Source organism: Kogia breviceps, chromosome 2 (genome assembly GCF_026419965.1).
Source record: "Kogia breviceps isolate mKogBre1 chromosome 2, mKogBre1 haplotype 1, whole genome shotgun sequence".
Taxonomy (NCBI): Eukaryota; Metazoa; Chordata; class Mammalia; order Artiodactyla; family Physeteridae; genus Kogia; species Kogia breviceps.
In genome coordinates this window covers 9,377,806-9,390,943 of record NC_081311.1, presented here as the reverse complement: position 1 = coordinate 9,390,943, position 13,138 = coordinate 9,377,806, and the positions used below count along the sequence as shown (strand labels likewise).

General features: G+C 47.1%; 1 protein-coding gene across 1 annotated transcript in view; it reads left to right on the top strand.

The window, feature by feature from the left end:
* BTBD16 (BTB domain containing 16) overlaps window positions 1-13,138 on the top strand; it is a 61,290-nt gene that overhangs the window by 32,395 nt on the left and 15,757 nt on the right. The window contains exons 10-12 of the mRNA XM_059053026.2: window positions 1,774-1,843; window positions 4,247-4,377; window positions 11,373-11,492. Coding sequence (XP_058909009.1) covers window positions 1,774-1,843; window positions 4,247-4,377; window positions 11,373-11,492 — 321 coding nt within the window. The remainder of the gene's footprint in view (window positions 1-1,773; window positions 1,844-4,246; window positions 4,378-11,372; window positions 11,493-13,138) is intronic.

Here is a 13,138-nt window from a genome sequence, read left to right as displayed (position 1 = left end):
ATGTGAGCAGGTTCTACCTGGTTCAGCCAGCAGAGGAGAGCCTGAAGCTTGGGCGGGGAGAGTGGCCAGAGCCCCTCTGTGTTTTTGGCTGAGACCTTCAGGATGCGGTGGGGACGCGGGAGGCTGGTGTGGGCAGGGAGACCTGTGCAGAGGCCCGGGTGAGAGAGAGGAGGGTCTGAACTAGGCAGGGGAAGTGGGAAGGGAGGGGAGGGGGCAGGTCTTCCAGGAGACGGTGAAGATGTAGAATTGACGGGACTCAGCAATCTCACCTGCCAGCGTGCCTGAGAGATGACAGCAGAGTCTGGTGTTTACCCAGCACAGATTTTTCCAATACTCAGAACAATTCCTTATAATGGGTATGACCTGTCTCACTATGGTGAAGAGGCCTTCCTAGGATCCAAGGAGGGTGGGACCTAAAGTGCCTTAACCGTGACCAGATTGTTTTTCATTCATTATTTCTTGCCCTGTTCTAGTAAAAAATTTTGGTGGCTTAAAAGAATACATAAAATAACAGGGCACAAATTGTTCAGAAAGAAAAGAAAAGAAAGAGGAGAAAGGAAAACAAGGCTGGAGAAGCTAAAATTACATAACCAAACCTACACTCTATAAGTGGACCATACTTTTGACTGTGAGCTCCCTAGCAGCTAATATGAAAAGGGAAACCTGATCAATGACATGAGATAAAACAAAGAAACCAAAAAATGACTTGGGAGATAAAACCCTGGGTGTCTTCATCAGATGACATTGAGTGATGTGATGATCAAAGTCCTCAACTATATCCACAGAGTAAATGCAACGATAAATTTAGTAATGTTCTTTCTTGATACTGGCAAAGTCTTCACTTCAAAATGCAACTGAGTAAAAGCTATTCTTCGGGGGTGTGGGTGTTGGTGGTAATGAGCTCCCCAGCTCTCTGTTGATCTGGCTTAATTGAAGAATACATTTTAGAATATGTGCAAGACTTACCAGATATCCTTTAAGCCTTTGTCAAAGAGCAACATGTATCTCAATTGAGTTTAGGATAACCATTGAGTAATAATGAGTTCAAGGTTTTGCTTTTGTATGAGAGCTCAGTAGCTATTCTCTGGTATTCCTATGGCACCTTGTTTTCTGACTTTTTAACCCTTAACACAACTGTAATAATGTGGTTACATGTCTAAATGTTTATTTAACGTGTGTTGGGCCCACTGGCTTTGTTCTTTGTAACCGAAGGTCTTCGCAGCGTGCCTGGCACATAGTACCTGCTCAGTAAATATATCTTTGATGAGTAAGTGAAGCAAGTAAATGAGGCCTAGTCGTGAAAAAGACAGAGATTTTCATCAGAAACTTGCTTTTTGAATCTACTCTCGTACAGAGAGGAACAGGACTGGAAGCCCCTCTAGCAGCTCCGCAGTGGTCTGTACAGGAAGAAAATACCTCCAGCAGGGGGCAAGCAAATGGTCACCCTGGCTAAAATGAAAACTCAGTAAGGCACCTTTAGGTGCTTAATCTCTAAACAGTGATACTTCTCCCTGGTGCCAAGGCTACGTTGTTTCCTTCAGAAGGATTTGACCTTAGGCCTCACCTCTCTCAGCCCAGAGCTCTTTTCTACAAGCCTTGCTGGTCTTGTCCTCCAGCCAAATGTCCACATCCCGAAAATAAGGCTCTTTTCCTTCCCTTCCCTGAAAGGTCTCTGCTGCCGGCACGGCGTTGAGGGAAAACCTCTGGGGCAGCCCACTTCCCTCAAAGCAGCCTGGGAGCCTCCAGGAACAAACAGCAGGTGTCTCTCTGCAGGTGTGTGACCATGATGATGAACGGACTCACGCCGAGCACCATCAAGAACTTCTACCTGGCCGGCTGCAAGGTGAGAGCAACCTGGACAGGGCACGTGGCACCTGGGGGGCCCTCGGGAACACCCAGACTCTGGGACTCCACGCACCACGCCCAGCTCCAAAAACTCTGATGGCACCCACCTAACAGTGCCAAGTGAACAATCTTTAAAAATCATTTTACGGGGCTTCCCTAGTGGCGCAGGGGTTGAGAGTCCGCCTGCCGACGCGGGGGACGCGGGTTCGTTCCCCGGTCCTGGAGGATCCCACGTGCCGCGGAGCGGCTGGGCCCGTGAGCCGTGGCCGCTGCGCCTGTGCGTCCGGAGCCCGTGCTCCGCAACGGGAGAGGGAGAGGCCGCGACAGTGAGAGGCCCGCGTACCGCAAAAAAAAAAAAAAAAAAAAAAAAAAAAAAAAAAAAAATCATTTTATGTTTAGAAGAATATTTTAACACTCCAAGAAGTAGAAGAGCTTTAATCTGGGGTTTGAGGGCGTGGGGAGGGGAAAGCCAGCGTTTCTCGCCAAAACAGCAGACAACATTCCAGGACATTCTTGGTGGGGTTGAGGGAAATTTGTCGCCCCCTGGGCTCAGTCAGGGTGTCAGGGTTGGCAGTAAGTGAGGTAATCTAACACCCTTATTATCAGAGGAGAAAACCGAGACCCAAGCGGGGTGGGGGGGTGGGGGGAAGTGTCTGTGATCGGTCACAGACCTCAGTTCAGAGATTTCAGCTTGCAAGCCCTGTGGTCAAACCACTTACCTAGCTGTGTGACCTCCGGCAAGGGCAGGAATTTTGGAGCCTCAGTTTTTCCCTCGGTAAAATAGGAATAATAATGAACCGACTTCATAGGGTAGCAGAGTGAGGATTGATTTAAATCAACCTAGTGCAGTGCCTTGAGCATAGCAAACGCTCAGATAATGTGGGTTACCTGCTGCAGTTTCTGTGGTGTGTTCTTTTAAAACATCTTTATTGGAGTATAGTTGCTTTACAATGGTGCGTTAGTTTCTGCTTTACAACAGAGTGAATCAGTTATACATATACGTATGTCCCCATATCTCTTCCCTCTTGCGTCTCCCTCCCTCCCACTCTCCCTATCCCGCCCCTCTAGGTGGTCACAGAGCACCGAGCTGATCTCCCTGTGCCATGCGGCTGCTTCCCACTAGCTGTCCACCCTACGTTTGGTAGTGTATATACCTCCATGCCACTCTCTCACTTCTTCACAGCTTACCCTTCCCCCTACCCATATCCTCAAGTCCATGCTCTAGTAGGTCTGTGTTTTATTCCTGTCCTAGCCATAGTCTCTTCATGACATTTTTTTTTTCTTAGATTCCATATCTATGTGTTAGCATACGGTATTTGTTTTTCTCCTTCTGACTTACTTCACTCTGTAGGACAGACTCCAGGTCCATCCACCTCACTACAAATAACTCAATTTCGTTTCTTTTTATGGCTGAGTAATATTCCAATGTATATATGAGCCACATCTTCTTTATCCATAAAGTATGAAATTAGAACACTCCCTAACACCATACACAAAAATAAACTCAAAATGGGTTAAAGACCTACATGTAAGGCCAGACACTACCAAACTCTTAGAGGAAAACATAGGCAGAGCACTCTATGACATAAATCACAGCAAGATCCTTTTTGACCCACCTCCTAGAGAAATGGAAATAAAAACAAAAATAAACAAATGGGACCTAATGAAACTTAAAAGCTTTCGCACAGCAAAGGATACCATAAACAAGAACAAAAGACAATCCTCAGAATGGGAGAAAATAGTTGCAAATGAAGCAACTGACAAAGGATTAATCTCCAAAATTCACAAGCAACACATGCAGCTCAATAACAAAAAAACAAACAACCCAATCCAAAAATGGGCAGAAGACCTAAATAGACATTTCTCCAAAGAAGATATACAGACTGCCAACAAACACATGAAAGGATGCTCAACATCACTAATCATTAGAGAAATGCAAATCAAAACTACAAAGAGGTATCATCACTTCACACCGGTCAGAATGGCCATCATCAAAAAATCTACAAACAATAAATGCTGGAGAGGGTGTGGAGAAAAGGGAAGCCTCTTGCACTGTTGGTGGGAATGTAAATTGATACAGCCACTATGGAGAACAGTAGGGAGGTTCCTTGAAAAACTAAAAATAGAACTACCATATGACCCAGCAATCCCACTACTGGGCATATACCCTGAGAAAACCATAATTCAAAAAGAGTCATGTACCACAATGTTCATTGCAGCTCTATTTACAATAGCCAGGACATGGAAGCAACCTAAGTGCAGTTTATGTTTTGAAGAAGCGCTCTGAGCAGGGCTGCAGCACGACCTTCCCGAGAGCACGCGTGTAGCACCGTCGCCTTCCAGCAGAGGGCGCGGAGAGCTCAGGGACTCCTTTCTCCATGCGCTTTTCTTGCCTTCGCAGTACAAGGAAGAGCCGCTCACCACTGCCTGTGAGAAGTGGATGGAGATGAACTTGGTCCCTCTGGTGGGGACACAGATCCACCTCCAGAAAATCCCGCAGGAGCTGCTCCACAAAGTGCTGAGGTCCCCCAGGTCAGAGCTGACTCCCAGCAAGCTGCGCCTAGGATGGGGGGAGGGAGGTGTTAGGGGGGCCTGCACCCACACCCCTGCTGGACATGCCCAGTGTGCAGTGCTTTCTCCATCCCAAACGTCCCTCCCTCCTGGACAGCCTGGCCTCGGGGGGGCCCAAACGTGGCTACTGTGCTTGGGCATGGGGAGGGGTGCTATTCATCAGAGTAGGGACCCTCGGGGCACGTGCTGTCTCATTACCCACCTGGTAATTAATTGCCTAAATAATTTTGTAAAATTCTGTCAATATTAAGACACATTCATTGTGGAAAATTTGGAAACCAGGGAAAATGGAAAAAGGAAAAAGCTCTCACCCCGAAATCAGTTTCTATCTCCAGCCCTGAACAGCTCTAGACTCAGACATTCCACTGCCGGTATGACCTCTCTGACAATTAAGGCTAAAACCCAAGTCTTGGTGCCCTGCCCTTGACTGCACTCCCCGCCCAGTGTTCCTGGACGAGCTGCTCAAGCTCCTGGGAGACCACTTCATCCTCCCGCACAAGTGCAACCCATCTCTGTGGGCCTCTGCGTGGGCACCAGCCAGAGGCCAAACTTCCGGGTCTCTCATCTGGACCCGCACAGGGACCTCTAACTCAGGGTCTTGGTCTGCTCCTGACCCCCTTCCAATCGCATCTTTAACCCAGGGGGCTTTGGCTCTGCCGATCCAGCTCCTCTGTGTTACCCACGTGGCAACCACAGGGCTTTCCGTAGACTCCAGCCAGTGCCTGGCCTTTTAGGTTATTTCCAGTGTTTCGCTGATATAAATAGTACCTTTGTGACATCCTTCAATGTACATTTATTTTCATCTCAGGTTATTTTCCCACAGTGAATTCCTAGAAGTGAAATTACTAAGCCGAAAGGACTTTGTTTTTATTAGTATTTTTAAAAATATTTTATTTGAAAATAATTTCAAACAAATTAGATAACAAGAGAAGTACAAAGACTATCTCAGTACCCTTTACCCTGCTTCATTCAATCTCTGTCCTGTTTGTTTTATCATTTGCATCTGTGTGTGTATCTATTAACACACATTTTTTTTAACCCTTTGAGGGCAAGTGGCCTATCACGTTCCCTTACCCCTGGATGCTTCAATGTATATTTCCTCATCAAGAGAATTTTTCTGTTATAATCCCAATGCGGTTATAACGACTTCAGGCAATTTGCCATTGGTGTGACACCTTACACAACGTGATGCACAGATTCAGCACTGTCCTTTATCACATCTTTTTTCCTCCGATGCAGGATCAGGTTAGGACCACGTATTGCATTTAACTGTTGTGTCTTTGGGGGACTTTTTAAAAGGTTCTTGGTACCCACTGCCAAGTTACCAAGATGGTATTCCCTTTGGGCGAATTACAAAACTGAAGACAAAATCCTCCGAAAAATTGTGATGGTCTATTAGGAAATAAATGTTTCCTCACGCATGTGTGGTGGAAAGCATTCCGATTTCAAGAATTAGACCTGGAAGGATTTGTTCTCCCGTTGGTTTGAATTGACTCAGTAGCTTGCAATGCCCTCAGACTTGCAGGGCTATGAGGTTGGTAGAACAACTTTCTGGGTTCTGGTGTTGAGGGAGACCTCTGATCTCTGTATTATCTAAGAAGACCTCAGGAACTTGGGCCCCAAGAGCAATGCCAGGCCCTGGCGGGGGGGGAGCCGGGGGCTCCCAGGGTCATTTTGCCCTGCTCCCCGGGGCTTTTCCCCAAGTGCACGCTGCCCACTCTCCACGGAGCAAAGGTTGTGCAACCCTTGAAGAAAAGATAAACAGGACAGCCCTTAGACTTTTCATGACACTGTCCCTCCCTGGGAAAGACTGAGCTGTCTCACCCCGGTAACATTTAACCGAGGAAGGGAAAAAGGATGTCTGACCACAACCAGAATGTTAGCAGCGGGATACGCCCTAGAAAAGGCTGGCTGGGCAGGAAAAGAGGTCAAGAACATTACGTGTCAAGCGTCTAGACTCACAAGTTTGGGGAGACACGACTGATGTGGACACTGGGTCCTGCTCCTCCGGCTCCATCCCAGGAGCTGTCTGTCTTCACAGACAGTGCCGGGCTGCCTGGGGGGAGGGAAGAGCCCCTGAGGCCTCGGGCCTGTCGTCAGCGCCTGTGCCCCGGAGAGACCAGGCCCTCAGCTCCTGGAGACCTCATGCTGCCGTCTTGTCTTCCGAGGTGAACTCTCCTCGCCTGATTGATGTCCAGCTGCCTTGAAGCTGGAGGGAGGTGGGGAACAGAGGGCATGGGAAGAGGGGCCTTGGGCCACACCCAGTGCCCGGGGAGATGGTTAGAAATTTACCAGGCTCGGGCTCCTCATCTTAGTGGCTGGTGGGCCTGACGCCACGGACCACTCCTGCTTAAGAAAGGACCTTGGGGTGAATTAACTTTTACTGAGCACTTCTGGGTGTGTGCTGTGCGGTGTGCCCTGTCCCTTTTAATCGCCACAGTGCTGTGCGGTAGGTACAATTATTGTCCCTAAGATAAGAGGGATGATAAAAGACAGGGCTAGGCTTGAGCTCAGGGCTCCGGGCTCCAAGGTCCAGGTCCCACCCTCACTGCTGCAGTGTCTCCCCATTTGTAACAGAGGCCAGGTTTCCCAGCAAACAGAACTCAGCGAGCACTGGGTTGTCCTGGGAAGTCACATGGCCGCAGGGCATCCGTGTGCAAAGGCCAGCCCCGGGGGTCAGGGATGGAGAGTCCCTCAGCACCACTTAGCCTAGACTGTGACCCATCCCTCGCTCGTGGGCCTGGTGCTTGGGCCTCTAGGCCTTTTCGGAACGACATCTGTCTCAGCAGGTGCTTCAACTTCAAGGCCATTCGCCTTCCCCATCTGAAGTCCCTTTGACCTCATCTTCCTTTGGGTTTTCTTTCCATCTTCTAAATGACCTGTGATAAAACACACAGTTTTCCTGACCTCCTGGGCCTCTGGTTTTCAGTCAATTTTCTCCTTAAAGGTCACCACTCGGTGACCCTGTTTCACTCACTCTAATATTATGAAAACTTCATTCTGAATTCTGTTTTTCTGGAAGCCAAGCTCCTTGGAGACTTAGGAGAATGGAGGACTCAGAGGGCTGTCTAGTTCTACCTGCATGAAAGGCTGCCCTGCAACCAGTGGGCACGTGTCCCACCACCCCCAGACTTCCTGGCTGTGATGCAAAGAGCCTTGAGGTCTCAGGAATTCCCTGAGAAAAGCCACCGTGTCCTCCATGGCGTTTGGAACACCACTGGGCAGCCCTCTCAAACAGTATTTCCTGCAGCTAATGCTTCTCTGGCTAATAACAACAATACCTACCAATTATGAAGCACTTGGAGTATACAGAACACGCTGAGTGGGTGTTCAGGTCTAATTCTTACAGCAACTCAGGGAGGTGTTCCTCGTGTTTTCCCCTGCGGAATGGAGATCACAGGATGTGAAAGGATTGCTCCCGCCATACAGCAAGAGGGTTGGGAATTGCACTCAGATCTGAGTGGCCTCAACGCCCGTGGTCATTACCAGCCCACTGGTGTGCTCTGCTCCAAGCTTTCTTATTCCTTATTGATGGTCAAGATCAATAAGGACATGGAAGGTCATATTTTTGATTCTAGAAAAAGTTACAAAGGTAGGAGGACAATGCAAAACACAACTGGACCCACCTCCCCAAAGGAACAGATGGTAGCATTTTGTCGTAAGTTAAGAAATAAAACATGACCAAGGAAGCAGAAGTCAGCTGTGTGCTCTGCTCCAAGCTTTCTTATTCCTTATTGATGGTCAAGATCAATAAGGACATGGAAGGTCATATTTTTGATTCTAGAAAAAGTTACAAAGGTAGGAGGACAATGCAAAACACAACTGGACCCACCTCCCCAAAGGAACAGATGGTAGCATTTTGCCGTAAGTTAAGAAATAAAACATGACCAAGGAAGCAGAAGTCAGCTGCGTGCTCTGCTCCAAGCTTTCTTATTCCTTATTGATGGTCAAGATCAATGAGGACATGGAAGGTCATATTTTTGATTCTAGAAAAAGTTACAAAGGTAGGAGGACAATGCAAAACACAACTGGACCCACCTCCCCAAAGGAACAGATGGTAGCATTTTGTCGTAAGTTAAGAAAGAAAACATGACCAAGGAAGCAGAAGTCAGCTGCGTGCTCTGCCCAACTCCCCGCCCAGTCCTATTCCCCTTCCTTCCTCTTGGCCTCCCTCCCTCCCTAAAGTGGAAGATTTGTGTGAACCCAGTCCATGAGATTGTATTCTTGTTACGTATATGTACATGCGAAAATAATGCACAGTATGGTTTTGCAAAGGTTTAAATTTCAAATCAACGTTCTCATAGTGATTGCAGTGATTGTGACTTCCTGCGCTTACTTTGTTCCCTAACATCACGTGATGTGTTCTTGCCGTATTGATATGTATGTACCTAATTAGCATTTAACATTTTAATTGTTGTACAGGGCTCTGATGAATGAATAGACAACAGTATTTTCATTCCCTTCCTAATGGCCTTTTGTTTTATTTTGCTTCATTTTTGTGATGACGATCAGAGCTGCAATGGACATCCTTGTTCATATTTTCTTGTTCACCTGGGCACGGCTTTCTCTGTGGTCTGGGTTCAGAAGGAGATCTTTATTGTTTATATACAGTTTTCTCAATAAAAATAGAGGACAGTGTCTCGTTAAAGGCATTTTTACACCAGTTACATCCCAATGGCTACTTGTGAGCCCCAATAAACACATGTAGAACAGCCCAGATGTTCGCCTGTGTTGGAGGGAAGTTTAGGATCTCTGTGAGTTCCGTCTTGATTCAGATCATCAGAGCTCTTAGGTAAATGAAAATATGTTTGAATGTCCTCAGCGTGATTATTTCCCGTAGGAACTAATACTTTAGGGTACTAATACTTGGCCTTAAAGACAGAGGGCTTTATTTCAATAATTACCCATCATCATAAAAGTAAAACCAGGGTCCTGATTCATGGAGCTCCCGATTACTCCCCTTGTGTTGGTAAGCTCCTCTTTGGTAAGATCTCAAAGAACCTTCTGGGCTTGAGGACCTCAAGGGTGGGTTCTGCACCAGAAGACACGTAGCTCGCCAGCCCAGCAGTGGTTGAAGAGTTGCTTGTGGGGACATCATACCAAGTGATTCTGTGATGTGTCCCCTCTTGGCTCACCGTTATTGCCCAGACAGTGACAAATTTGGTCACTGTCTGGCCAGAGTCAAAGCCCACGCATTGTAGGTGCCTAAAAAAAAAATAAGAGGAAAGAGACCGTTCTACTGTGTCCAGAAACAGTGAGGGGGCGGGAGGGTGACATTCCCATTGTTCTTTAGAGTCACCGTTTAGCTTGGCTTCCACCCACCATGACCACTAAAGTGGTGGTTGAAGAGGCTATGATATATTTTGAAGCCAGGGTGCGTCTCCGTGGTCAGAGACAGAAAATATCAGTGGGCTTAAGAAACATTGAAATGACTCAGAGAACCAAGTTTTCAGTGGCTCTTAGAGGAGCTGTTTGGGAAACATCCTTTACAGAGCAGCACCCAATCCTCCTCATCCCTTCTTCCTTGATGAGGTGTCTCATGCTGTTGCAGGCACAGTGTGGGCTCTGGAGCCAGGACCCAAACCTCTCGGTGGGCCACTCGAGCCCTGCCACCCAGGAATCAGAGCTGCTGCCCCCTGAGCCCGTTACCGTGCCCAGGCACTGCTCTATGTGTGGTCAGCTCAATAATGGTCCCCCAAAGATGTCGACATCCCAAGCCCTGGAACCTGTGAATATGTTAGGTTGCACGGCAAAGGGGAATTGAGTTTTCAGATGGAACTAAGGTTGCTAATTGAATGAGCTTGGCATGGGGAGGTTATCTTGGATAATCTGGGTGGGCCCAGTGTAATCACAGGATTCTTCAATGTGGGAGAGGCAGGAGGAAGAGTCAGAACCAGAGAGAGATTAGAAGATGCTGTGCCGCTGGCTCAAAGATGAAGGAAGGGGCCACAAGCCAAGGGATGCCAGTGGCTTCTAGAAGCTGGAAAAGGCAAAGAAATGATTCTCCCCTAGACCCTCAGGAAGGAGCATGGCCCTGCCCACATCTTGATGTTAGACCAGTGAGATCCATTTTGTACTTAGGACTTCTGGAACAATAAGATAATAAATCTGTGTTGTTTTAAGCCACTCGGTTTGTGGCAGTTTGTTACAGCAGCAATAGGAAACTCATATGACGTGTCACCTCACATAGCCGTCACAAGTATCCTCTGAGCTACTGCTATGATCACTGTGTTACAGATGAGGGAATTGCAGCTGCAGGGCCAGTAAGCAGCCTGCAGGAGGTCCACAGCCAGTTTGGGGCAGAACTGACCCCTGCCCAGGCCTGACCTCAGAATTACGTGACTTTGGATAAGTTACTCACACTTCAGCCCTCAGTCAGGGCCGCGACTGGAATATGACCAGTGAGGCAATCACCTCAGTTGCAAAATTTAAGGGGCGTGAAAAACCTCAGTCATAGAGATAAAATGTATTTTAATGCAATATTTTACAGTGAGAATTAATACAAAAAAAACACCCCATGATGAACAAAACATTAAATTTTTAAATAACCGTAGGGTCAGTCCAATTTCCACATCTATAAAAGTAAGGAATATATCCCAACTCTGCAGGGTTGCTGTGTGGAATTAAATTTTAAAAGTACGGAAACGCCTTGGGAACACTGTCTCCTAGTTGGAGCTCATTCGGTGATGGCCATTGTTTAACAGCAGCAGAGCCAGTGGGTGACAACACAGGCTCTGGTGGTGACAGGTGACTTGAGGTTCACGGTCCAGCCATGCAGGTTGCCAGCTGAGTGACCGTGAGCAAGTCACTTGCTATCTCTCCATGTGAGTCCCCCCTACAGACTCAGGGTGGCATTGCCTGCTTCCTAAACTCACTTTTAATTTTTCAGTTTTTTACACACAGTGTGGTTTTGGCTATATCCCTAAAACTACTTCTCAATCTTTTATTTTGGCCAGGTTGTTTACTTTTAGCGAGTTTCGCCTTCTGAAAACACTTCTTTTGTGGGTCTACTTGCAACTGAACAACAAAACTCAGACAATTCCGACGTACGAAACTGTGCTCTCATTTTTTAGCAGGTAACGTGACTGAGTGTTGATTGATGAATAGTACATACGCTGTTTGTTCGCTCATAATATCTTGGGGGAAAGCATCAGTGATATTATTTTTCATAGCATCACTCAGAGTGCATAGAATGCAGTTTTCTTATGGGATCTAGGATTATGGGATAACGTTGAACCACTAGATTACTTGAAAAAGTGAATAATAGGTGTTATAATATGAGATAGTCACATGCCTTTGAGCACGTGTTCTGTGTCCAGTAAAAGACATGATGCAGGGCTTCCCTGGTGGCGCAGTGGTTGAGAATCCGCCTGCCGATGTAGGAGACACGGGTTCGTGCCCTGGTCCGGGAAGATCCCACATGCCGCGGAGCAACTAAGCCCGTGAGCCATGGCCGCTGAGCCTGCGCGTCCAGAGCCTGTGCTCCGCAACGGGAGAGGCCACAACAGTGAGAGGCCCGCGTACCACAAAAAAAAAAAAAAAAAAGACATGATGCAAAAGGTATGCTTTTTATTCAGGAAAATTACCATACCGTACTGGCCTTAAAAATTTCATACTTAAAATGTACCTAAATCAGACCAGATCATTCTCATTTATATTTCACTAGTTAGCATATAACATTCTGAATTTTCTGGACACCTGAAAAAGCATTTGAATGTACAAAGATTTCATAGCATTAATCCAGTCTCTTAGAATCTCTAAATTTATCAATTCTAAAAGTTATATATCTCAACATTTAAGTGAAAAATAACAATTACAGTATAAGAATAGGCACCATTTAATTATGCTTCCTAAATGCAATAATTCTGATAAACACTTTTTTTTTAAGATGTTGGGGGTAGGAGTTTATTAATTTATTAATTTATTTTGGCTGTGTTGGGTCTTCGTTGCTGTGCGAGGGCTTTCTCTAGTTGTGGCAAGAGGGGGCCACTCTTCGTCGCGGTGCGCGGGCCTCTCACTATCGCGGCCTCTCTTGTTGCAGAGCACAGGCTCCAGACGCGCAGGCTCAGCAGTTGTGGCTCACGGGCCCAGTTGCTCCACGGCACGTGGGATGCCCCCAGACCAGGGCTCGAACCCGTGTCCCCTGCATTTAGCAGGCAGACTCTCAACCACTGCGCCACCAGGGAAGCCCTGATAAACACTTTCTATTTGTGATCTCATTTAATCTACCTAGTACTCCGGGGCTGGTTTTATTATTCCCATTTTACAGATGCGGAAATTGAAGTAGAGATGAATGCCTTGTCAGAGATCATACAAGTGATAAGGGATGGAGCCTGACTTGAACCCAGACGTGCCAAATCCCAAGACATTTTGCTGCCCAGTCCTAGGCTGGCAGGGAGGGTTTCTCTCTTGTGCCCGCTGCAGCTGGTTCAGTCGTGAATCCCTGGGCATGGTGTCTAGAAAGACCCTGAGGCTGCCTCTCGTTTCAGTGTTGTTGTTGCCAATTACTTCTAAAATTGCCTGGCAGTGCATCTTCTTCCCCTCCCTGTGTCCTCCTCTGCCTGTGTTTTCTGTCTTTTCAATCCCACTGGCAGTGTCAGCTGTGGCAGCATGAGACTGGGGGACAGGGTGGGGGTGAGGGTGAAAGCAGTAATCCATCTGGTGTCTCTTTAGCTTCTATCAAAACGTTGTAAATACACTCACATCATCCAAGCTGGTTGCA